Genomic DNA, 26,507 nt, shown 5'->3' on the forward strand with positions numbered 1-26,507 from the left:
CAGTTCTTCCTCTGGATGTGGATAGCATCCTGAAGGGAAATTTTCTTGCAGTTGGGAGAAACAGGAACAGTTTCTTTTAGAAAACTACTTGAGCTGTGATGAAAAACAGTAAGAAGGCCAGTAAGGCTAGACTCTGGAGTGTGGGGAAAGGGATAATGTATAATAATGCTGAGAAGGTAAGTTGGAGCTAAATTTTGAAGAATTTTGAATGCCTAAAAGAAGAGTTTATAATTGATCCTAGCATCTACTAGGGAACCATTGAAGTTTTTTGGGAAGGAAAAAAAATATCCTAATCAAAACTATTAACTACTTAATCATCTCGGTAGTGACAACAGGATCATATAGTTATAAGGAATCTCATAGGTCTTCTAATCACCCCCCCCCTCATTTTTCATATGAGGAAACTGAGGTCCAAAGAGACTTTCCTCAAGTAGTAAGTCTCAGGAGTGGGCTATGAACTCAAGTCTTTTGACTTCAGTGCCACGGTTCTTTCAATAGATAGGTTCAATAGAGATGAGACAGATAGAAAGGAAAATCCAAAGACTATGTTCTTTGGATCATGAACTTCTTGAGGGCAAATATCATGCAGGACACATTGTAAGGAAACCAACAATTTTGTTGCTGTCATGAACGTAAAAGAAAAGGTTAATAGTCCTATCTAGTTCCTTTCAATCTTTCAGTATTGGACATTTGCATTTCAAAAATTATTTGCCTTGATAACACATATGGGAGATTGAAAAAAATTGAAAGGAATTTTTTTCAAGAGTAAACTGGGGTGAACAAATAGTAGTTGTGGTAGAAGCAAAGCACCAGAATTCAAAAGACAGATTAAACCTAAATGAGGGGGTGAGGTTGAGACCCTAAAAAGTTGCCTAACATGGCTAAAGGAGCTGAGGTTCCTTCTTATGATCACATAAGCAGTTGTAATTCAGTATTAAGACAAATGGAAGACATTGAAGAACTTGAAATGAGAAACCTAATAAAGAAGATACAATAAAAGAGGATGGAACTAGCTTGAAGTACAGTAGCCTCTAATATAAGGATGCTGCCAGAGAAGTGACCTCAGCTCTGAGATGGAAGGCTAGGAATAAGTCAACCATCCTAGAAACAGGAGGTGCTTTGGCCATGCATTCTCTCAGGCTATTTGTGTCCCCTACACACTGTTCCCTCTACCATTTTTGAATCGTAAATTCAAAATGAATGTACTATAGTCTTTTAGCAACTAAGGTTTTTGTACCAAGTTTATTTAACATAAATTATTTATATTAATAATATATTTAGTAATATAATATAAATAATATAATAATCAATATAATTATTTAATATAGTTAACATAAGTTAGTTAACATAATGTTGTCAATTCCAGTCAATGCTATAATAGAGTATTAGACTGTGTATGAAAAAACTGGATTTCTTTGTTTCACAGCAAAAATTTCCTGTGGTACTTTAATTTCAAATACTTGTAAAAATTAAGTGAAGCTAATAATATATCACACTTACTCTAAGTAAAGTTTCTGTGGCTTCATTGAATTTAAAGTGAAGAAGTTCCCGCAGTTCCATAATTGATGTTTGGTATTGAGCCACTTGGTTATCTGTCAACTCGTGTGGTGGAGTATCCAACAGAACTAATTCCAGTTTCTCAATTAACTAAAATGTAAACATATTTCTACATTAAAAGGGGAAGTGGAAGAGAATGAATAGTCCACATTTTATATTGAGAAATAATATATCCTTCCTACATTCATATAACATATACACATTTTAAAAAATAATTCAGGATAGGAGAAAATGGAAGATTTTTCTTAAAATTAAGGAGTTCAGGTATTCGATGAGTGTCAAGGCCCTAATTATTTTCCAACTGATGAAATTCCTAAGCTTAGGCCCATAAATTCATTAAAGGAGTTACAAATCCCTTATCTACTTGTCATTCCTCTCCTTCAGGAGCTCCTGCTCTAATCTTGTTCATTTCTTTGTTTCTTCCTTGTTCCTACTTTTGTTGCTCCCTCTATCCCTCTATCTCACTGGTATGACCAGATCTGGTCTATTCCTGATGTTTTTGCTCCTCATACTTTTACAAAAGGCAAAAGGCAAAGGAAGGTCAGAAGGATGACACTGAGGAGAGAAATAGGGAGGCTAATGAAAGGGTTCCAAAAATAAGTAAAAAAGATACAAGCTGGTTATGGTCAGAATATAAGGTACTTGAGAGAAGGATCGATGTTGGAATCTGAACAGGGAGCCCCACTGACACAGCTATGATACCTTTTAGGGATGATGGTGACACTAACCTTAACTCAACAGTCATTTGCATTATAATTTTGTTTAGGAAGAAAAAAAAAACACTGCTTCCTGTTATCTGGCAATGGAAAGTAATTTGATTTTTAAATAAAATAATTCAGTTTCATGGAAACAATGCTGTAAATGTTGTGTGTTTGTCTGTGTTATTCATGTTAGCCCCTAACCAGAATTTTAAGTATCTTTGAACTAAAATGCATTGGCAGGATTGTGAAAGCTCTAAAAAGACCCCATACTGAACTAACCATATGTTATGGGATTAATGATTAATAAAGAACAAAGTACATGTGTAATTTTATATTCCATATCCTTACTGAATATTTAGAATTTAGATCATACTTCAACACTTACTTCTAGCACTAATTTACTCTGTTTTATCACAGCATCAATATCTTCATTTTCCTTTTCTTTCCATAAACTAATGAAAGTATTCATCTCTGGGGCTACAGAAGGATCTGGACTTCCATCACACTTGATATAATGAAACCACTGCAAAAAACAGAACAAAGCAAAACAAAAAAAAAAAAATAGTCAAGTTCTTCACTGACAAAACTTAAACAAAAATATAAAACAACATTTTAAGGCAAGCTCTATGAAATTCTGGTTGTTTACCAATGCAAAAATATGTACATTTAATCTGTGATTACCAAAGCTTTCATGATTCACTATCGAGGATCAACTGAAATCAAGTATGCAAAGCAATTATAAACCTTAAAATATTTTAAACATTATTAAATAAGAGCATCCTTGTTTATCCAGCTCCTACTGTTTGGATCTTTGGGTTCATCCAGCTAGAATCTGGGGGAAAGTCTCCATTATGCACTGTACTTGATGGAATCCTAGGTTTCCCAAAGATATCTCATTGATTGGCTTACAATGTGGGACAGCTCCAGAGTATCTGACCTTTCCAGCTCCTCTCTCAGAAGTCCTTCCTGATTACATGAATGTTTTTCAGGACTTTCTTTCTGTGCCAGTGAATGTAGATTTATAATAATTGACATCCATCACCTTAAGGCTTTATAAAATGGTTCATTTGAGCCTCACGACAATCTTTTGAAAGTTATCAAAACTATTATTATCCCCATGTTACAAAGGAGGAAACTGAAGTTCAAACCAACAAGTTAAAAAGCGTGTATGGTGTCTAATATTGTCCAGCACCATGCTAAGTGATAGAGATGCAAAGAAAGAGGAAAACACACATACACAGTCTCAAATATCAAGGGAACTCATAGTCTTCCTTGGGAGAGAGGCAACATACAAACAACTATGTACAAACAAGATAAATGTAGAAAAAATTGGAGATCATTTCAGATGGAAGGTACTAAGAGTAAGCAAGAAGAAAGCCTTTTTACAGAAAGTGAGTCTTTTGTTTAGCTTTGAAGGATATTGGGAAAGCCAAGAGAAAAGAATAAGTTCTATACATGAGGGACAGCCAAGGAAAATGCTTACCAGCCCCCTGAGGTGGCCACACCAGGGATTCTATTACTTGTCCATGGATACACAGCTTAGTGTCAGAGTTAGAATATGAACTCAGGTCTTCCCAATACCAGGTTTAGTATTTGACCCATTAAAACAAGCTATGGTTCTTTATTTCTTTTCTCTCTTATTTTCTTTAAAATTCAATTTTATTTTATTTTCAGTTTCAGATTTTCTCCCTCCCTCTTGCTCCTTTTCCTCCGTTTCAGAAGACAAGAAAAACAAAATTCATTATAAATAGATTCATGTTACAAAACTAATTCCCCCATAAGCCATATATAAAAGACAGAGAGAAAAAGAAAGATAAAGAGTAGAAAACATGCTTTAATTAAGTCTATGCATTCTCTACTGCAAGATGGAAAGCATGTTTCAAAACATTGTTGTTTAGTCATTTCAGTTCTCTGACTCTTTGTGACCCCTTAATGGGATTTTCTTGACAGAGATACTAGAGAGATTTTCCATTTCCTTCTCCAGCTCATTTTGCAGAGGAGGGAAGTGAGGAAAATTGGCTTAAGTGACTTGTCAAGGATCACATAGAATAAATATCTGAGGCTAGATTTTAAACTCAAGTCTTCCTGAATCTATCTGTTGTGCCGCCAAGCTGCCCTTTTCATCATGGGTCCTTTTGAATTGTGTTGACACAGTCATGTAGTTATCTTTACAATATTACTATTGTATAAATTGTTCTCTTGGTTCTGTTCACTTTACTTTGCATCAGTTCATACAAGCCTTCTCAGGTTTTTCCCGAAACTATCACCTTCATCATTCCTTATAGCACAATAATATACCATCACTGTCATATACCACAACTTGTGTAGCCTTTCTCCAATTGATGAACATTCCCTCAATATCCAATTTTTTGCCACCATAAAAAGAGCTACTAAAAATATTTTTGTACATTTCTTTGTTCTTTGATCTTTTTTGGAAATGGTCCTACTACACATATGCCTGGGTTAAAGGTTATTAGCAACTTTTTAGATATGGCTTCAAATCACTTTCTAGAATGATTGGACCAGTTCACATACTCCATCATTGGTGCATTCATCAATCTTAATTTTTTCCCAGATTATTTTTTCACAATTTTATTAAAACAGAAAACTTCAGAGCAGCTAGGCCTTACTCATAGTCACTGCTCATATAAAATTCAAGTTTTATATTCTTTTCCTGCTCCCTGACTTTTTCCAGTTCACAGAAACAGTATGATACCGTGGAAAATGTATTGGATCTAAAGCCAAAAGTCTTAGCCACTTACTAATACTGTAACTGTAGATAAGTCATTTAACTTCTCCAAGTCTCAATTTCCTCTTCTGTAAAATGTAGACCATAATGTTTGTTCTATCCTACCTCACTGAGTTGTAAAGAAAGCACTTTGCCAACTGGAAGTCACTCAATAAATACAAAATGATTGTTATTATGACCCATGAAATCACTCAGTTCATACAATCCTGGCCTCCCCAGAATTCACCAAAAATTCATCAAATGCCCACTAAGTTGTGAGTCAATCAGTCAACAAGCATTTATGTGCTAGATAGTGCAAAACAATAAGGCCCCCGGCTTCAAGGAGCTCAGTCTCCTGGGAGAGACAAGCTTGACACAGCTATGTATCTGTGGTAGTCAGCATAAGGGGGAGGTGATCCTAGAAAGAAAGCACTAGTGATGGGGAAGAATCTGAGTCCTGCCTCTAATAACCTGGGAAGGGAGCTGTAGAGTCCTTGGTACCCACAAGGGACAATAACTTGAATTTATATAGAATGGTGTGGTAGCTGGGAAGACCTGAGTCCAAATACTATCTCTGCTATGTGTTGTCTGTGTGGCCTCAGACAAGTCACTTAATCTCTCAGTTCTCTGGACAGTTTGATAAGTTAAACTGCAGATAAAGTGCTGACAGCCACTGGGAGAGGGAGGTTCTACTGAAATCATTGATCTGGTTCCCATCCCTCTAAAGAGGAAAATAGTAACTTCAAGGCAACCCTTGAAATCAGAAGTCTAAGTATTAATCCTGTTTTACAGATGGGAAAGTCTGAAAGAATTTAATGTGCCCAAAGCCAATAATTAGTAAGAGAAGGATCATGTTAATCAATTTTAGGTCCTTTTGAATCTGTCTATAGTATATTACCTCCTTAACACCAGTCTGAACACATAATTTGTCTTTCAAATATTATTATAAATTAAAATTTTAAGTGTTTTATGAAAGTAACCTTACCTAGGGGGCAGCTAGGTGGCTCTATGAATAGAAAGCCAGGCCTGGAGACCAGAGGACGCAGGTTTGAATCTTATCTCAGACACTTCATAGCTGTGTGACCCTGGGCAAGTCACTTAACCCCAGTTGCCTAGCCCTTAACCGTCTTCTGCCTTGGAACCATTACTTATTATTAGTTCTAAGAGAGAAGGTAAGGTTGTTGTTTTGTTTTGTTTTTAAGCTTACCTTTGAAAGGTTTCTAACCTCCTTTTTCCATTTCTCTGCATCAATAAAACATTTCTCTAATAAAAAAAGTTCCTCAAATTCTTCAGTTCTCCGAAGTTGATCCTGTGAGCACAGGAGCAATAGTGAGAATTGCTTAATGTAACTTTTAGCTTTCTATTTAATCATTAATAGCACCAAATTTAACTTCCTTGTGCAGTTTCAGATAACCATACTAAAATGAGCACAAATACAATTTAAATGTATAGCAGTTATCACTTTCTTGGCAACTCTCTACCCTTGCACATATTTGGCAGCTCCTCCTTCCCCTTCTGCCGTGCCCTGTGAAACCCCTGTCCTCATGAAGCAATCAATCTCCAAGAGTTTATGTGCACTTAGATCCTGGCATTAGGCTAGACCCCAAGGATACAAAGACCAAAGGACAAAGTCCCTGGATTCAAGGAGGTTATATTTGAGCAGGGAAATGAGAAATAGACCTAGAAATAGATAGTCAGTCAATAAACATTTTTTTAAGTATTTGCAATTTGCCAGACGCTATGCTAAGCACTGGGGATGCATAAACTAAAGTAAAAAAATAATCCCTGTTCTCCAGGAGCTTATCATCCCACTGTGGAGAAACATCCATAATGGGAACAAAGGAGCTATCATTGGGCAGAGAGGAAGTGGAGAGGAGGGGATGGGCAAGGCTTCCTACAGAAGATGAGGTTTTAGTTGGATTTGAAAGGAAGCCAGAGAAGCCAGTCCTAGCAGAGAGTCGGGCTAGAGAAAATGCTCAGAACTGGGGAGCAGAGGGTGATTCACAGCATCCTAGTCTCCAGAGAGTTCAAGAAGGAAGCTTGAGAAAAGTTGGCTGGAGCTGGCCCAGAAGGGACTGAACCTGGGATTTCGTTGGTATAAGGAACTCTTGGGGGAAAACTGCCTCTATGAGGCAGGGCAGATACTCTTTTTCTGTTGTTTGATGTCTTTCTACACCAGACTGTGGCTGTGAGACCAACATCCTTTGTTCATTTCAGAAAAGTGAGGTTCATCTGATAGATGCAGTCTCCCTGCTCCTAATTTCATGTAGAGATACTCTTCTTATGTAGCTCAATTATGGGAATGAATAAGTTTTACCTCTTCTTCCTGCATTCAATACTAGTGTATTCCTTTTACCTTACCTTATCTTTCCCTTCTTCAATTCTCAGAATAGAACCAACTGGGGACAACTAGATGACTCAGTGGATTGAGAGCCAGGCCTAGAGAAAAGAGGTCCTAGGTTCAAATCTAGCCTCAGATACTTATATAGCTGTGTGACCCTGGGCAAGTCACTTAACTCCCCACTGCTTCACCCTTACCCATTCTTCTGCCACAGTATTAATTCCAAGATTGAAGGTAAGAGATTAAAAAAGAAAATAACAGAACCAACCTTCATGACCTCTGTTTCTCTTATTTAGCTCTCTCAATATTCCCTCAGACATTAAAAATCTGAAGTGATATTTGTTCCTTCTCTTTCTGTTAGAATGTTAGCACTATACTATCATATAGGGCAAGTGCCTTTCAAATGCTTATTTACATTTATTTACCTTTCTAGATTCCTCTGGGCACTTGTGTTTGTATTTTGAAGTTCCTTCTCAGGGTTCTGTTTTTTTTCATCAGAAATGCATAGAAGACTTTTATTCCATTAAAAACTCATTTTTTCCCCCATTAGGATTCTATTCCTCTTTGTAGGGTAAGTTATTCTCAGTCTTAAGCCTCTCTCTTTTTGCTTTTTAGAATATTGTATTTTAAGATCTCCTCATCTTAATTACAGAAGCTGCCAGATCTTGTGTAATCTTTAGAGTGGATCCTTTCTTGCTTAAATTCCTTATGCTTAAAGTATCTTCCCTTTGATATGGGAGCTTTGGATTTAAATGGGCTATGGCTTTCCTGAGACTTTTCCTTTCAGAATTTCTTTTTGGCAGAAATTGCTTTCTTTCTGTTTTCACTTTGCTCTCTGGATCTAATAGACCCGAACACTTTTCATTTATGATGTTTTAAAATATAGTGCCCAAGGGGGCATCTGGGTAGCTCAGTGGATTGAGAACCAGGCCTAGAGACGGGAGGACCTAGGTTCAAATCTGGCCTCAGCCACTTCCTAGCTGTGTGACCCTGGGCAAGTCACTTGACCCCCATTGCCTAGCCCTTACCACTCTTCTGCCTTGGAGCCACTACACAGTATTGACTCCAAGATGGAAAGTAAGGGTTTAAAAAAATAAAATAAAATATAGTGTCCAGTCCTTTTTTTTTTTAACCATGATATTCAGGTAATCCAGTGATTCTTAAATGATGCCAAAATGATTCTTTAGTTATCTTTCTCTTTCCTTCACCCATTTAAAAAATATCAGATGTCTTAATTTTTCTTCTATTTTTTCAATCTTTTATTTTTTTTTCTTAACATTTCTTGCTATCTAATGGACTCCTTGGTTTCTGTTTGGCTTATTCTACTTTCATGGAATCCATTACATGGATGTGGTTTACTATATTCTCTTCTCAGCTGTTTCTTCCAATTCTTTCCTCCATAGATTTGATTTGACTTTCAAAGTTTGCTTTATTTACTTCTAGTTAATCCTATCATCTTGGTAGAAAATCCATTTTTCCTTTGAGTCTCTCCTTGCAGTTGTTATAGAGCTAATTTCTCCTTCTTTTGGACCAGGATAGATCATGAATAATTTTTTATACTGATCAGTATTATTTAGTCGTCTCTCCATCTTTGGTTTCTAAATTTAGGTACTTGTGCAAGGATGAGATTCAAATGCCTGCTACACTTTCCGGTAGTATGGTCAGCCTTACTTGGTCTCACTCTGGATCCTCTGGGTTCTTCCTCTCCTAACCATTATCTTTCAAGGTTAGATCACATTGGATCTTTTAAGTTCAGGGTGCTAGAACTTCAGGTATCTCTTGACAGTTCAAGACAGTGTTGGGGACCTCAGAGAGCCTAGCTCCTGGGGCTTTTTTCATATGAGTTTTACCATGCTGTGCGACAGATTCCCCCCCGTGCCCCCCAACAATTTTAATGTCCCTGCTTTAGGGCTTTCTGTCCATTTTGGGATTTTGCAACTTTACTAGGGCTTTCTCAGGGGTCCTTCCTCTCTTGTTTGCTACCTTCAGACACAAAGACCTGTACGATACATGTGTTTCTGACCCATTTCTGATCACAATGAAGGACTGCCAATTTGTTGGCCTGTAATGGCTTGACATTTACTTTGTTGTAGACTTCTAGATTGGCTTTGTGCATTTATAGAGTAGAAACAATCACTATAGTTTCTCATTAGATTTTAAAAATCATTATTCAGTCTGATGAAAACATCACCTTTTTGCTAACATTGTAAAGTGAGAGCTGGATGATCTGCCCCCATTCAGTCAGACATCCTGAGGATCCCTGACTGCTGCTTCTCAATCCTCCTCCCAAGTCACAGGAATCCCTTCCCCCCCTACCCCCCCACCCCCGCTGTGTGCTTATACCAAGACTGTCCTGTGCCCTCCTCTCTGTTCCCACTCTCTCCTACCATCTCCTGAGCTCCCAAGGACCCCACTATCCTCTCCTTGCCGATGACTCCCAAATCTAGGTAGATCATCCTCATATTTCCAACTCTGTTCCATAGGTGCCTCCAATTCAACAGAACTCCCAGACCCCTGCTTCCCCATTTCCCAGTTTCTGTCCAGGATAGCAGTCCCTGAGGCTCCCACCTAGGACTCCCCTGCCACATGCAGCCAGCTGGGCCAGCTTGTGGATTCCACTCTTGCTGAGCCTCCAACTTGGGCTTCCTGACTTCAGCCTCCGTCCTTTTATACATATTGTCTTTGCCCATTGCCATGGGAGTTCTTTCAGTTAGTGTTATATTCCCCATGCTTAGCACAGTGTCTGCATTAGAGTGAGTGTTTAATAAACGCTTGTGCATTCCTCTATTGACTTCCTTCCAACTCTAACACAGAAGGGCAAGGGGTAGGCAAATGGGATTCAGTGACTTGCCCGGGGTCACACAGTTAGAAAGTGTCTTTGGCTAGATTTAAATCCAGGACTTCCCATCTCTAGGCCTGGCTCTCGGGCCATTCAGTCACCCTGTTGTGCTGCCATTTAAACTTTTAAAAATGTGAGTTTCTTGACCCAGAAATGTGCAAGGAGAGACAAACTGACCCAGAAACGGTGACTCTTTTCAAATCAATTAAATAAGATAAGAATCACAGATTGAGAGCTTGAAAGGACCTCACTGGCCCTCTAGTCCAAGCACAAAGGAGGAAATCAACACCCACATGATTACCTAAGCAGCAGGAGCAGGATTCGAACACAGGTACAACCTCTGCCTTCACAACCAGAGCTCCTTCTACTTGTTTCCCTCCACATAATACAAACAAACTCAAGTGGCTACTTTGTGCAAGGCAGTGCTGACATCAAGACCCCCCTCTCAGCTCTTACATTCTATACATACCAGAAGCCTTCAGCATGTACACAAGGAAGCAAAGTATTTCTGTACATCATGGTGCCCTTAGAGAAGAGAAAGCTAGACTGGGCCACCTGTTGGCTCCTTCCAGCTCCTCCCCAGTTCTAGGATTCTGGTATTCCTGCGAAGTTGTGAACTGACCTTTTCTACCAATTCCTCCCACTTGCGCTTTTCAACTTGTTCTCTTTCAAGTTTCTCTGCTGCTTCCCGTTCAGCTTTCAAACGGGCTTCCTCTGAAGAAGAAAACATCAGTGTGTATCAGGAATGCAGGCACTTAAGAATACTTAAAATGACCTGAACTCATTTTTATTTACAAAGACTTAAGGGGCCCTTTATTTATTTTCTTTTATTTTTTTTTTTACCAATTACACATAACAAGTTTCCACATAAGTTTTCTGAGATTATATGCTCCAAAATGTCTGTCTCCCTCTCTCCTTCCCCCATCCTGGAGCTGGCGAGCAATGCAATCTGGGTTATGTAAGTATTGCCACCCAAAACACCATTGGGGCATTTTAAAGGACAAGCTCTGCCTTTACTAAATGGTTCATAAAAGTTACAACCCTTCCACCAGACAGAGGAGAGGGGTAATAAGGGGGTGAAAAGGAGAACGGAAAAAAGGGAGAGAGAAGAAAGAAAGAAACTAGTGATTGCTTTGGGGAGAAATGTTGCTGAATGATAGTGGGAATGGAATTTGCTTTAATATGAAGATGAACTAAAAAGTTTAAGATAATTCAGTCTTGAACAAAATGAAGCTTGAGTTGGAATAGATCTATAACACTATAATATGAGTAATGGGAATACAAAGGTGAACGAGGTACTTACAACATACAAAATATCCTAATAAAACATTCTTACCTTTAGAGATTGTATAGAGAGAAAATATCGATATGTTCTGGAAGGGCTTAAAGGATCAGGTGATTGATAGATTCATAATATACTGTTTAGGGGGAAAATGGAATCTTCAAGGTATATCTCTAGTATCTTTCCTTGCTAATAGCTATCAGATAAAAATGTCAAGTTAGATGCATTATGGGTTTGTTTTAATATGATATTTCTAATGTTCGAATTTCTAATAAGCAGATATGATGCTATTTTCCATTTTATAATGAAAACACAAAGGAATTTATGCCAGATTACATTAAAAAGGCAATATAAGAATTTAGATTAAAATTCTGAGTTCATGACTTTGTTCATTATGTTCCAGTAACTAGATTCCTCTAAATAGCTGTTTTTTAAAAAAGCCACATCAACCAATGGGCACTACTTTTTAAGTGCTTAAAATTACCACAAATATTTTAACTCTTGGGACTTTACAGCATTTTCAAAAGAATCTAAGTTTTTGCTAAAGACTCAACAACAACAAAAACAACAAACAGTTTAAAGTGCGAGAACCTCCTTTGGTTAGACAACTATATATGACCAGAAAATTGTTGTTGTTGTTCAGAAGTTTCAGTCTTGTCTGACTCTTGGTGCCCCATTTGAGGTTTTCGTGGTAAAGATACTGGAGAGATGTGACTTTCCCTTCTCCATCTCATCTTACAGATGAAGAAACTGAGGCAGACTAGGCAAGTGACTTGTCCAGGGACACACATACTTGAGGTCATACTTGAACTTGGGAAGAGAAGTCTCCCTGATTCCAGACCTGGCAGTCTTATCAACTGTGCCACCTAGCTGCCAACCAGAAAAATTACCTTGAGGTTTAATGTAATCTGGAACAAATTTTGGTGAGCATTTTACTTATTGAATTAATTTTAATTTTTCAATTACATTTCTAATATTTCAACTAATTGCTGTCTCCTCCCATAGGATATAAACTATAAGAGGACAAAACTTATGTCATGGTAGCCTTTATATCTAGTTTGCATTTATTATATATTTATAGATGTATAATATATGTGTATATCTAGTATATATTATTTATATTTAATATACATTAATAGATTTATAGATATACATATGTTTATATCTATTATATATCTGTACCTAGCACAGGGCCTGGGTACATGACAAATGTTTCATAAATACTCATTGATTGATTGTGCATTTAAGCCCTTATCATATATATTATCATAAAGTTAAACAATAAAATGATTTGTTCAACTCCTAGAAATCCAGGCTCTATCTGCCATTTTACAACAACATTAATTCTATGTGTTGTACCTTCCTCCTTCAGTCTTCTTTCTTCCTCTTCTTGTTGCAGTTTCAGTCGTTCACTTTTGGTGAGTTTCTTTTTCTTCTCACCCTCTTTCTTACCCTTAATAATGGTTTCAGTACATAAAAAGACTGTGTAAACTGATAGCATCATTTCCAAAAAATAGTTTATCTGAAATATATATTTGCTTTCAAGAAGCACTGTCAGAAACAATGTGAACTAAGCATTTTGTATCAGTAAATCTATTTTGTAAAAAATTATTTTTCTAAGTACTTCATGGCTAATAATAATAGCAAAATTCACTTTTATTTGGCACTTTATGATTAACAAAGGATTCCCTTTCACAAGTGTAAACTCAGAGAGATCAAAGAATTCCTTTTTATAATTCCTCCCAGAATTTCCATTTTGAGGAAGACCCAGATCATCCATCCATCCATCCTTAATTCTACCTGCATAAACATTATACTCTCCTTACAATATCCCCTCCCCATGCCCATTTTTCACCTCCTCTTTATGGGTTAACTTTATATCTTAATATAATATACAAGAATCTTGATAGCAGGGACTATCTTAGTACAGAGCCTGGTGAATAGGAAGTACATAATAGGGGGCAGCTAGGTAGCTCAGTGGATTGAGAACCAAGCCTAGAGACTGGAGGTCCTAGGTTCAAATCTGGCCTCAGCCACTTCCTAGCTGTGTGACCCTGGGCAAGTCACTTGACCCCCATTGCCTAGTCCTTACCACTCTTCTTCCTTGGAGCCAATACATAGTATTGACTCCCAGACAGAAGGTAAGGGTTTAAAAAAAAAGAAAAAAGAAAGTACATAATAAATGTTTGTTGGTTTGACTTAAAAAAGGGTGGCGACCCTGTAAGTGGAGAGAAGATATAAATATATGGGATGTTGTAATGATAAAATTAACAAAATATGGCAAACTATTGAATATGGGGAGATAGATAGCAATGAAGAATCAAAGATGACTCCTAGGTTTTGAACCAAAGTGACTGAAAATACAATGATATCCACCACAGAAAGAAATAAATTAAGAATGATAGATTGTTGAAGACAAAATAATGAGCTCTGTTTGACTGTGTTGAATTGGAGTTACCTATAGGACATTCATATGGAGATGTGCAGCAAACATTTAGAGATACTGAGCCTGGTATTTTTAGAAAGAGATGAAAGTTGTATATGTAGGTTTGCAAGTCATCTGCTTGGAGAATTCTAAACATGACTGTAGAAAACACCAAAAGAGAACAGACAGGGAGAGAAGAAAAGAGGATGCTGGGGTATATACTCATACAAAAGGAGGTGGGACATAGATGATGATTCAACCAAAGAAATTAAGAAGAAATAGTTGGGGAAAAGGAGAGGAATCAAGAATGCAGGGTCAGAAAAACCTGAGGAAAAAAAGTGTAGAGGTGGAAGAATTGGCCAACAGTACAAAAAACTACAGAATGGTCAAGAAGAGGCTTTTGGATTTAGCAGCTCAGAGATCACTGGAAACTTAAGCAGTTTTACTTATGTAGATATATTTTTCTAGAAGTTTGGCAGTGATAGAATGGAAAAAATAAAAATAAGCTTAAGAATAAAAAGAAAATAAAAGCTTATGAAGGCAATATTATCAATTGAAGGGCTTCCCCCCCCCCCTTTAAGGATGTGAGATCCCAGGATGTTTGAAGGCAATAGAAAAGAAGCTGAAAAAGAAGAAAGGAAGGGAGAGGTGGAGGTGGCATGGGACACCCCTAGCCTCTAGACTAGAGGAACCCTAGGTTAAAAGAGTACAGAGTTCTTAATCTTGGACTCCACAGGTGGCCAAAGAAACTTGACCCAGATGCAACCAAAGAGATGATTGCTTGAACAAAATATTCTGAGAGAGACATTTCCTTCTATTTTAGATGCATTTTCCTTAATTTTAGCATGGATCAATACCTTCTGTTTGTATGTCATATACTACTGCATTCTCTAAGACCGTGATGGTGAACCTTTTAGAAATGGAGTGCCATTCCCCCCCCCCCAATGCCTGGCAAGCTCTGTCCCCCACCCCCCTTGCCCCACCTAGGGGAGGAAAGAAGTGCTCCCATTGGGCTGCTGGGCAGAAGAGTGGGTGAAGTGAGGAATGTGCTCAGCAAGTGTAGAGAGGGGGAAGGGAATGGCTCAGGCACTCTGCTCCCCTCCAACTCTGCCACTTGTGAACCATCTTCCCTCCCATCCCTTACTCCATATGTGTTCCCATTGGGCTGCTGGGCAGAAAGGCAGGGGATGTGAAAAAAGATGTCATATGGAGAGGGGGAGGGGAACAGCTCCACCTAAGATCCTCTGCCTTTTTAGTAACAAGATCAGATATGTAACTCACCCTCCTTTATGGTAAGGGACTAATATGTCATAAATAATGTATACCTGTGTTTCTACCCCAGACACCAAGGCACCACACATAGGAATCCTCCCTGTTTGTCCCCCTCCCCATCTTCCTTTCTGGGTCACTTAGTCTCTGTGTTCCTTTAAGGTATAAAAATCCTGGATCCCTTCTCCTCAGGGAGGCAGATTTCCCCTGCACCTGCCTCCTGGCCATTCACTCAATAAATTCCTCTATTTTTAAAGATTAGTTGGAGCCTAACACCCTCTGGAACCAGATAATATCAAGTTATCACAACAGAAAGACTGACAATTATAGAAGGAAGAAGAAAGAAGAATGAAGAGGCAAGTTTATGGGAGATGGAGAAGGGTTAACTTTGGTACATAAAAAAATATATACTTATTTGGGAACTAGAGCAAAGGAAGTAAAAATGAAGATGCTAAGGAGGTCTGGGGTGCAGAAAGTGAAAGAAAAAGAAAGTTCAAGCTCCTGATTGCCTCAGCTTTCTCTGAGACAAGATCCACTGAAGAGAAGGATCCCTTAGAGAGAGATGAAGATTGGAACAGAGGCTCTGATGAATGCAATAAGAAGAAGTAATCAACTTGGAAGGTGGCAGGGAGAGTTCATCTGAAATTAGATAGCATTTATTTGTAATAAACCTCATCAGCACAGATTTGTTCCATTGTCATATAGCTATCTATACATAGGAAAAGATGGAAGGTAAAGACAATCTAAGGTTGGGGTTTAGAAAGGGATGAAGGGTGATGCAAGAGATTCAAAAGCAGAAAACAGAATGGAGTTCAAAAGACTAACTACAGAAGACTGAAGGAAAGTGAAGCCAGAACAAAGGTGATGGATTTGAGAAACAAGGAAGAGTGAAGTCACTAGAGATTATAATAAAATCAAAGAACTGGTTGAGGTAGCAGGAAGCACAGGGAGAAATGAAAGAATAGGAGGTTATGATGAAAAGCATTTCTGCTATCATTTTGTATAGATAGAACACTTGTAGGTGATTATGGGATCAAGGAGCATGACTATTGTCATATGTGGCTGAAGTGAGTGATGGGAATTAGAAAGTTGATGAACTGGCCACTGGCTTGTTTGAAGAAATATTAACATGTCTATTGAAGTCCCTCATGAAAAGGGTGTGTTTTTAGTTGGAAAGGAAGACAATGAGCCAGGCATAGAACTCTTTAAGGAAAAAAGAGAAAATGACCTGGGCATTAATCTGGAAAGGTAAATAAATTTGGTCATAATAATAATAGCAAGAATTTATATATAAAACTTTAAGGTTTAACAAAGCACTTAACAAATACTTAATTTTATCTTCATAATTTTTGGAGGTAAGATGCCATTATTATCCCATTGTACAGATGAAGAAATTGAGGCAAATAGAGGCTAGGTGATTTGTTCAAAATCACATGCTTTGTTAAGTGTATGAGGCCAAATTGGAAATCAGGATGTAAGGGGAAAAGGGGTTTTTATAAAAGGTTGTAATGGATTATTTAAAAATAGGGTCACTTCCAGCTATAGCACTGCTGGGCTTGTACCCCAAAGAGATAATGGACAAAAAGACTTGTACAAAAATATTCATAGCTGCGCTCTTTGTGGTGGCCAAAAATTGGAAAATGAGGGGATGCCCATCAATTGGAGAATGGCTGAACAAATTGTGGTATATGTTGGTGATGGAATACTATTGTGCTAAAAGGAATAATAAAGTGGAGGAATTCCATGGAGACTGGAACGACCTCCAGGAAGTGATGCAGAGCGAAAGGAGCAGAACCAGGAAAACATTATACACAGAGACTGATACATTGTGGTACAATCAAGGTGATGGACTTCTCCATTAGTATCAATGCAATTTCCCTGAACAATCTGCAGGGATCTAAAAAAAAATACTACCCACAAGCAGAGGATAAACTGTGGGAGTAAAAACACCGATGAAAAGCAACTGCTTGATTACAGGGTTGGAGGAGATAAGACTGAGGAGAGACTCTAAATGAACACTATAATGCAAATTCCAACAACAGGGAAATGGGTTCGAGTCAAGAACACATGTGATAACCAGTGGAATCATGCGTCTGCTATGGGAGAGGGAAAGGGGGGGGGGGGAGGGGAGGAAAAGAAAATGATTTTTGTTTCCAGTAAATAGTGTATGAAAACGACCAAATAAAATAATGTTTAAAAAAAATAAAATAAAAATAGGGTCACCAGGAATTTTATAAAATTCCAAAGGGATTTATTTAACAGTTTATTTACATAATATAGAGTGAAAGTAAGAAATGAGAGAGAGGATAGGGTAAGGTATCTGGCCTAAGCACTAAATATTATGCTCTGACCCCTGGCTCAAAACAGGCAGGGGACTTTAGTCCTTAGTCAGAGAGGCCTCAGCCCTTGTAGCCTAGGACCTGGAGATGCAGGATGCCTCTCTCCTGAGGCTAGTTTCTTTAGAAGATATCCAGGAAAGGAGTCATCTCTTTTCACTCACCACGTGTCAGTCCAAAGGGAGAGATTCAAGGATGTCTCACCAAGTACAGGGTCTCAGGTCCTGTCAGCAGATTCTTCCTTGGCCTCCAACTCCAACTCAGAACTCCAGAAGAAGAGAGCAGTCAGACGTCCCAAGCACAAAGAACTTGAGAACTCCCAGAAGATGTTCTCCCACAGGAAATTGTAACTCCCTTTTTAAAGACATTTTCTTTTGCATCACTTCCTGTGCCTTCCTCTACTTTTATGTCTACCAATTACAGTTGAAGTTTTGCTTAGGACTGCCCAGGGAGCAGTCAGTTTGATTCTGATTTGTCACCCATTCTTGCACCAGACCTCCCCCGCTCAAGTGTGAATGGGGTGTTTACACTTTTGGTGATTAAATCTAAAAAATGGGCAGGGGAATTAATTTAATCTTCACAAGGAAGATAAGTTTTCTTGATTCCAGGGCCTGGCACTCTATCCACTGAGCCATCTAGCTGCCTCTAGAGTGAACTTGGAAGCTGAAGTTACTAAATGATGGTGGAAGGGAATGGTCTAAAAATAGGAAGGAAGATCAAAGAGTAAGCTTAATTTTCACCCTGGTTGAATAGGGTTAAAGAGGTCAGAGAATGTCAAGAGGAATATCCATTACAGGAGAGGGTGTCCAAGGGACTCCATTTTCTAGGGAAGTCCATTTTTATGAATGCAAAAAGAGGATTATGAGAGGAAGAAACCTAACAAAACAATCATCAAACCCATAGGGAAAAAGAAACATTAGAGGCATAAAACTTATGAATTTAAGAAGTTTTTTAAAGTCTGGCCTTTGTAGACCCATCTAGGACAGATAAATGTTAAAATGAGATATTCCACAGGTTTCTTGAATTGGATAACCCACCAACCATCTGGGACCACAGAGTCTTTTGGCCTCATATTAAGAGAGGGGAGAAAGGAAAGATCAGGGGGCTCCTAAAAGGGTATTGGGGAAGGAATGAATAATCCCCATGGGTTACAAGAAAAAGTTTCCCTCTTTTATGTAAAAAGGGTCCCTATTGCTCTCATTTTGAAAATGTTTCATTTTCCTGGGTCCCAAGGATTCCTAGGCAGTTATTGGCTGAATGGGATAACAAGAATAGGATGGGCACTCAACCTTATCTGGGGTTAGTTAGGATGCAAATTCTGTTATCTACAGGAAGCTAGGGTACTACCAAAAAAAGAAATTATTCATTTGGTCTGTGCTGAGCATTATCACAGTTTTGGAAATGTGTCGAAATCTTCCCAATGGTTTGGGGATAGTAGATAAATAATGAAACTGTAGAGTTAGGAGGGGAGATAAATAAAGTATCCTATGGAGTTTTTCCTTTTTTTTTTAAATTCAATTTTATTTTTAGTACCATATTCTCTTCTTCTCTTTCCCTCTCCCATTGAGGCCAGGAAAACCACTCACTACAAATACCTACAATAATGCAAAATAAATTCCCCACATTAACTATAGCCAAAAATAAAGAAAATTGTAAAGAAAGAGGAGAAAATGTTTCCATCTGCAATCTGAGTCCATCAGCTTTCTTTTTGGAAGTGGACAGCATGAATGCTTTGGAACTGTGTGTGGTCCTCTTGTTGATCTTTCAAAGTTGATATTGCTGTTACTATATACAATTTTGATTTGTGGCCATCTTCCCAAGTTTTTCTTAAAAAACAGTCCTCCCTCATTTTTATAGCATTTCTTATCTTCCATAATATTCACATATCATACTTTATTCAGTCATCCCCAATTGATGGGCATCCCTTCAATCTTCAATTCTTTTCTTTGCCATCACAAAAAAAAAAAAGAGCTACTATCAGTATTTTTGTACACGAGTCATTTTTGTCTTTCTTTGATCTCTTTGGAGGGTAGACCTACTAATTGCTGGGTTAAAGGGTATGGACAGTTTAGTAGTTTTTTGTTTTTTTTTTAGGCATAATTCCAAAACTTTAAGGAGTAACAGCTTCTCCCTTTGGATTTCATATATTTATATTGACCTAAATTGGAAGTTGGGAGAATGTCCACAAAGACTAAATAGAAAAAGATCTCCATTTACCAATCACTATGCATGTATATATCCATTTGCAAACATCAACTCTTTTTATGCTCACAGAGGAAGGTTGGAGCTTAAAAGTTGCAAAAATCCTCAGTAACACACATTCTTCTCTAAATTATTGACAAGGATAGAGAACTAAAGAGATGACTGTTATCTCCACACATTTTTTTCTAAGAATTACTTATATACTGGTAGGCCTTGGCTTACTTATTTTCCAAGAAATCTCTGGCCATGATTTACTTCATTGTCTCCTGTTCAGCTACCTCCTTATAAACTTCCTCATCCACCCCCAGAGACCATGCTCTGGAAAAACCTGTACTGTTTTCTGCCCTGGTATCCTGATTGATACCTGTCAGTATAGAGGGAGTAAAGTGAATCATGGGAAAGGTGATATAGACCATCAGAACAATAAAAGGTTTGTGAGGCATCAATGAAGATCCAGTTGTAATTGGACAATATGTGGCAGGATCATGGAATCACAGATTTAAAGCTGCAAAGGACTCTGAAGGCCATCAAATCCAATTCCATTTCACAGATGAAGAACTAAGTTTCAGAAAGGTTCAGTGACTAGCACTGAGTTATAGAGCTAATAAGCATCTGAGGCAGGAATCAAATTCAGGTCTTCCTGGCTCTAAGTCCAACTTTCTTTATACCAATATCAACTAGGAAACTGAGTACCTTCTCTAGCCAGCATCCCAGTAGCCAGTTCAGAAGGTACTTGGTGGGTATTGTGAAAGGAAATTATTGGTTCTCTTTGTCCATTTTAAGTTTACACTTGTAAAAAGGGAATCCTTTATTCTCTTTGCCTAGTTGGAGTTAACTCTTTGGTTAACACTAACTTAAGTACTCCTACTTAGTACCTCACTAGATTGTGAAGACAAGATTAACTCTCCTTTGTATACCTTTTGATTGAATCAACACAAGCTTGAACTAGATGGAGAAGCTCACAAACCACTTAGTAAATTCATACCCTCAGAAACTCAATCAGTCAGGAAACTGTGAACCCTTTTGATAAGAATTCACACCTCCAGAAGGATCCTGTGATTGGTCCTTGTGAAGAGGGGAAGGGACAAGAAGCCACTATAAAAGGCCCTGATTTTCTGGGGCTAGGGGTTCAACTTGGAGAAGGAAGTCAGCTTCAAGAAGGTTAGCTCAAGGAAGAAAGTCGGCCTCAGGAGTCACCTTCAGCTAGAGTCATTATCTTGGCCTGCCTCTTGGAGGGAACTTGGGTTAGTGAATAGATGGCTTTCGCTTCCCATATTTTGAAGAGAGTTTAATTCTGGTTGAAGGTCAACAGTCCTGGCTGAGTTGAGCACAGGAGCAATATTTAGTTAGATAAGTTAATATCTTTTCTACCCTTTTGTATTTCTCTGCTTTCACTCCACCTCTTTTGTAAATAAAGGCTATTAAAGTCATTTTGACTTTGAGCAATAATACTCTGAATTGGCAACTACCATATTATTTATAATCTTTATTTATTTCAGTCGATTCATTAATTTTTAATCCCATGTACAAAGAGGAGCTGATTTCCCTAAAAGCTGCAATGTTGTCTTTGCTCACTAGAGGGTACTCTTGCTACAAACTTGGACTATGTACCCTCGCATTCTTCAGCTGTTTTGTCAGACAATATTCCTGATGCATGTTCAAGGTAGGTTTAGGAGCACAATCTAGAATATGTGCCAAAATTACTAAAATGGAAAGCTTTAAAGATTTAAATAAGAAAAAAGGGATGAACGTTCTTGCTCCAAATGGCACCTGAGAAATCCCTTGCTCTCTCAGACAAATTAATACAATTATTCTAAGTAGTGAAAAGAGTAGAGGCAAGAGATGTGTCCAAAAGCTCTTTCCATAGGTGAGGTAGGAGCCTGGAATCCCTCTTGGTTCCAGACCTAACTCTTCCTGGCAGCCAAGCCCAAGTTGTAGGGAAGATCCCTTTTCCACCTAGGTCTGGTCACAGCAGGCGGAAGCACAACGAATTGCTGCCCCTAAAATGTCAGTCTGAAAGTTGTGTCTACCAGTTTACCATAAACCAGACTGGCTGACAAGCATGTACCTCGGCATCCTGCCTTTCTTTTCATAGTTCATGAAAAGAAATAGGTGGAAGTGTTGGGTGGAAGGCCAAATGGAAAGAATCATTGACTAGAAGTTTTCCCAAGGGCAAAATCAACAACTAACTTCAAAGATGAAGGGACTAGTTTGTAGATTCAAACTGAAAGTCTTGGCCTCATCTCCAAACTTTCATGTGACTTTGCCTCTGCCCCAAAGGCAATGGAATTTGCCATATTCTCCCCCTCAGTTTAATGCTGTGCAATCCATGCAAAATGAAGTAAATGTCTGTAAATATGCATAAGGTGCATCATAACAGATATTAACATTCACTAAATCAAGAATGATCATCATTAGATCACAGGTAGTCATCTCACAGTACCATTTACATCACAACCACTTTGATATTACAAATGGTTGACAATCATCTGACAAGGTGCTTTACTGATTAAGCGCATGCAGGATCAATCACATGCACATGGAGCAATAGTGATATATAACCTTTCTTCAAAAACAAATTTTAAAAATATGAAAAAAATGCATTTCTAACTGGTATGCATATGGCTATTATATTTTCATACAAGCCCATAACAAAAAAATACTAACAGTAAGCTAATTTCTCAAATATACATCAAAATAAAGTATAATTGACATTTACTAATGTATGCAGTTACATCTGTGGTACAAACAAAATCCAGTAGGGGTCTTGCCATGTAGGCTAGGCTAGTGTTTTTCTCTAAAGGCAGGGAAACTGTCCCCAAGGCTTGATTGGTCCAGGAGGTTTAGACTTAAGCCATTATTGCTGTTTTCTAGTTGCCTAGAACATTAAAAGATGAACCCTAAGAAATCAGTATCCTGGATTACCAGTCATACTCCTCTATCAAAGGGGAAGAAGAGAGCGCCTATGTCTACCTCAGCCAGAGCTATGATCTTGCTGAATATCTTTTCCATGCTATTGTTCAGTAATCTTCTTTTTTGTCAAGTGGTAAGTGGAGACTGTTTCATTCCAATACTAAACCTGAAGCCAATGCTGGAAAGAGGACTTGATTTATGGCAAGTTCTATTTGGACTGCTACCTCTCTCTCTCTCTCTCTCTCTCTCTCTCTCTCTCTCTCTCTCTCTCTCTCTCTCTCTCTCTCTCTCTCTCCTCTCTATTTTATTAACAATGATTATTACTCTAGCCAGACCCCTTTTTATTTGTTACACGGTCATAAAAACAAAAGGCATTAGTAAAAATCTAAAAATGAATTTGAGGCACAAAAAAAGGGGAAAGCTAGGAGCTCATGATCAGTGAGAGGAATATGAGATCATTAGTGGTATGAGTATTAAAGAACTCTAGGGTATGACTTTTCCCTAGAAGTATCTCAGGAATAGTAAAAATATATTTATCAAAGGAGTTGATGAGTTTGGGAAGCCAAGTTGTGTGTATATTGGTTTCCTCAAATATGAGATCAAGGTTTAGAACAGGAGTCCTGGGAGTCAAGTACTGGAACTCGAGAAAGAAAAGTGTTCTGGAAATCAGTAGACAATGACAGTAAAGCTCTAAATAGGATGAATGGAGTGGACTTCAGAGGAGGAATGATGACTGCATATAGTAGCAGCCAGAAACAAAGAATATGTCTACTCTCAGCCAAGTATATTCTGGTGTTGTCCAAGTCACATCAATTAGTCAGGAAGTCAGTTTCTTCCTAAGGAATCAAGATTTCTTTTTTTTTTCCTAGTTCTCAGCAAAATCATTTATTCAGATGGCATGGCAAGAAAAGTAGTTTTACAAAATCCCTTCCCATAAACCCAAGGAACACACTCCCAAAAATATATATTGTGTCCATGAGTACTAAGACACAAGTGTAGGGAATACATATAGCCAAGGCAGTTCACAATTCCAAAGTCAATGCCAATAAACCCTTCTTAAGCTAAAATGTGCCAGGAATTCTTGGTGCAAAAAGAAGAGTCCCTGCTCTCAAGGAATTTGCAATCTAATGGGAGTGAGGCATACAAACATATACAAAGGAAGCTATATGCAGAACAGAAAATAATTAACAGAAGGCACTGGATCTAATAGTGATTAGGGATGGCTTCCTATAAAAGATGGAACTTTAATTGGGATTGAAGTCAAGGAGGTCAGTAGTCAGAAGGGAGAAAAGAAAGCATTCCAAGCATGGAGAACAGCCAGAGAAAATACCCAGAGCTGAGAGGAGTGTCTAATTTGTGGAACAGCCAGGAGGTCAGTGTCACTGAATTAGAGAATATATGTTGGGGATAAAGTCTAAGCAGACTGGAAACATAGGGTTATGAAGAACTCTGAATGCCAAACAGAGCATTTTATATTTGATTCTGAAGTCTTAGGAAGCCAATGGGGGCAGGACATGACTGGACCTGGCCTTAAAGAAATCACTTTAGTGGCTGGATGGAGGAAAGATTGGAATGGGAATGGACTTGGAACAAGCATATCCTCCAACAGGCTATTACAGTCATCCAAGTATGAAGTGGTGATAGTATTAGGGGAAGACAGGGGTTATGTTGGAGAGATGTTGCAAAAGGTGAAAGCAAAACGGGGAGGAAAGATAGGAATCCAGGATGACTCCTAGGTTGCAAGATTAAGGGACTGGGAAGATAGATGTTGCCCTCTACCATAATAGGAAAGATTATGTAGAGAGGGAGGATTTAGAGGGAAAGATAGAGAGTTCCATTTTGGATATATTGTTTAAGATATGTACTGAATTATACAGTTCAAGATACCTAAAAGCAGCTGGAGATGAGAGAGTGGGGATCAGTAGAGATACAAGAGAAAGATAGATAGGTAGGAGTATCACCAGCACAGAGATAATAATTAATGAGAGATAATGAGATCACCAAGTGAAGTAGCATAAAAGAAGTGTGTGAGAGCAGAACCCTGAAGGATGCCTTTTACTGGAGGGTGTGATCTCAAAGATGATCCAATAAAAGAGTTAGAGAAGAGTCTATTAAATAAGTAGGCAGAAAACCAGGAGAGAGTAGTATTCTGAAAATCTTGAGAGAAGAAAATATCCAGGAGGAAAGAGGGATCTGGTGGCAAAGACTACAACTAGTCAAGGAGGATGAGGAGAGAGAAATAGCCACCAGATTAGACAACTAAAATATTATTAGTGTGAGAATTTATTTTACAAAAAAGTATCAAATCCTATATATTAGGGAGAATTACTGTGTATTCTTGTGTCTCTGGGATCTAGGTCCCAGATACCACCTAATCTGCTGCTTTTTTACTTTTTCTTTGTTCTTGGGAATCCCAAAGAATGTTTTCCTTTATAACTGAATTAATTTGGCTAATAAATGAAGAGCCAAAGGGCTTTTTGTGTAGGTACAAAACTTCACCTGTGGGGTTGGGGGAGGGCTGAGGGTCTTGGACCACCTCTTAACTAGCTATCCCCAATTAAAGATGTCTTGGAATGTTTGAGGGAGGGGCTGAATAATACACTCCTAAAAAAATCTATTTATTAGACTGCCTGGGGGCAGCTCAGGTCATCCCCTGGCAGCAAGAGGGAGCCATGGAGACCTAGATCATTTCACTGGTTATGATGCTGGCCTAACCAATAAACCTGACATAATCAATGAACTTATATTCTTAGCCCAAAATCAGTCTGATAAAGTTAATCATAACATTAATAACTTTGGAGATAGTAGTTTCAGGTGAATGATAAGATAAGAAGTCTGATTGTAAGGGTAAGAAGAGTTTAAGAGAAGAAAAAAAATGGAGAAAACCTTTTTGAGGAGCTTAGCTACAAAAGACAGAAAAGAGAATGATAGCAGGAACTGAACGATCAAGTGAGGTGTTTTTAAGAAGGCAAAATGGGCATATGTGTAGGCAACAGGAAATGACCAGTAGATAGAGATTAAAAATAAGTGAAATAGGGGGTATCTGGGTGGCTCAGTGGATTGAGAGCCAGACCTAGAGACAGGAGGTTCTAGGTTCAAATCTGGTCTCATATACTTTCTACCTCTGTGACCTGTAAAAAATGGAGATTTGAACCTAGGACTCCAATCCCCAGAAGTCCTTGGACTCTTCCCAGGATGCTTTGTAATCTCACTGAGATTCTCACCCGGGCAGGATCAAAAGTTCTATTTAACTGGTTGTAAAAGCCTACTGAGCTCTCTCTTCCTGTTTCTGCTTGCAAGCAGACACATCTCATGATGTAGGTGAGGTTGAATAGAACTCTCGGCCTCTCGACCCACCTAGACATGTGCTTTCTTACTTGTATTTTCTTAAACTCTTAATCTTAAATAAACCTCATAAAATATAATACTCCTTGACAGAGAAACTAATTTTTACCTGCCACAGCTTGGCCCCCAAATTTTAATCTTAACAGACCCTGGGCAAGTCACTTGACCCCCATTGCCTAGCTCTTACTGCTCTTCTGCCTTGGAACCAATACAAAGTAGTGATTCTAAGATGGAAGGTTAAGGATTTAAAATAAATAAGTAAATAATTAAGTGAAACGGTGGAGATGACCTAGGGAACAATCCGTTGAAGGAGAAAGGACGAAATGGGATCATTTGAACAAGCAGAAGGGTTAATCTTGGTAAGGAGAAACATTATGTATCATTATGTGATAAAGGGATAAAGGAAGAAAACAGCAGAGTGATAGGAAATGAGGATGAAGGGAGAAGAGGGAGCACATTGGTGCTCGATGACAAGCTAAAGTATCACTATCTTTGTGTGTGGCTAAGGTTGGGTGCAATTAGCTCATGAGAAGTGAGAAGGTTGGAGAAGTGAGGGGTTATTTGAAGGA

The 26,507-nt window shown here is 38.3% G+C and overlaps 1 protein-coding gene across 8 annotated transcripts in view; it reads right to left on the reverse strand.

The window, feature by feature from the left end:
* DNAI7 (dynein axonemal intermediate chain 7) overlaps positions 1-26,507 on the reverse strand; it is a 92,915-nt gene that overhangs the window by 61,778 nt on the left and 4,630 nt on the right. For 3 of the 8 annotated variants that reach the window (XM_007503514.3, XM_007503513.3, XM_007503512.3), the window contains 5 exons: positions 12,808-12,901; positions 10,789-10,880; positions 6,194-6,295; positions 2,644-2,781; positions 1,501-1,647 (listed from right to left, as the gene is read on the reverse strand). In XM_007503514.3, the coding sequence (XP_007503576.1) occupies positions 1,501-1,647; positions 2,644-2,781; positions 6,194-6,295; positions 10,789-10,880; positions 12,808-12,901 (573 nt within the window). Of the gene's footprint in view, positions 1-1,500; positions 1,648-2,643; positions 2,782-6,193; positions 6,296-10,788; positions 10,881-12,807; positions 14,767-26,507 lie in introns of those variants that run through there. The other 5 variants (XM_056799404.1, XM_056799406.1, XM_056799408.1 and 2 more) reach the window with 5 other exon arrangements.

Source organism: Monodelphis domestica, chromosome 5 (assembly GCF_027887165.1).
Source record: "Monodelphis domestica isolate mMonDom1 chromosome 5, mMonDom1.pri, whole genome shotgun sequence".
In the NCBI taxonomy this organism is placed as follows: Eukaryota; Metazoa; Chordata; class Mammalia; order Didelphimorphia; family Didelphidae; genus Monodelphis; species Monodelphis domestica.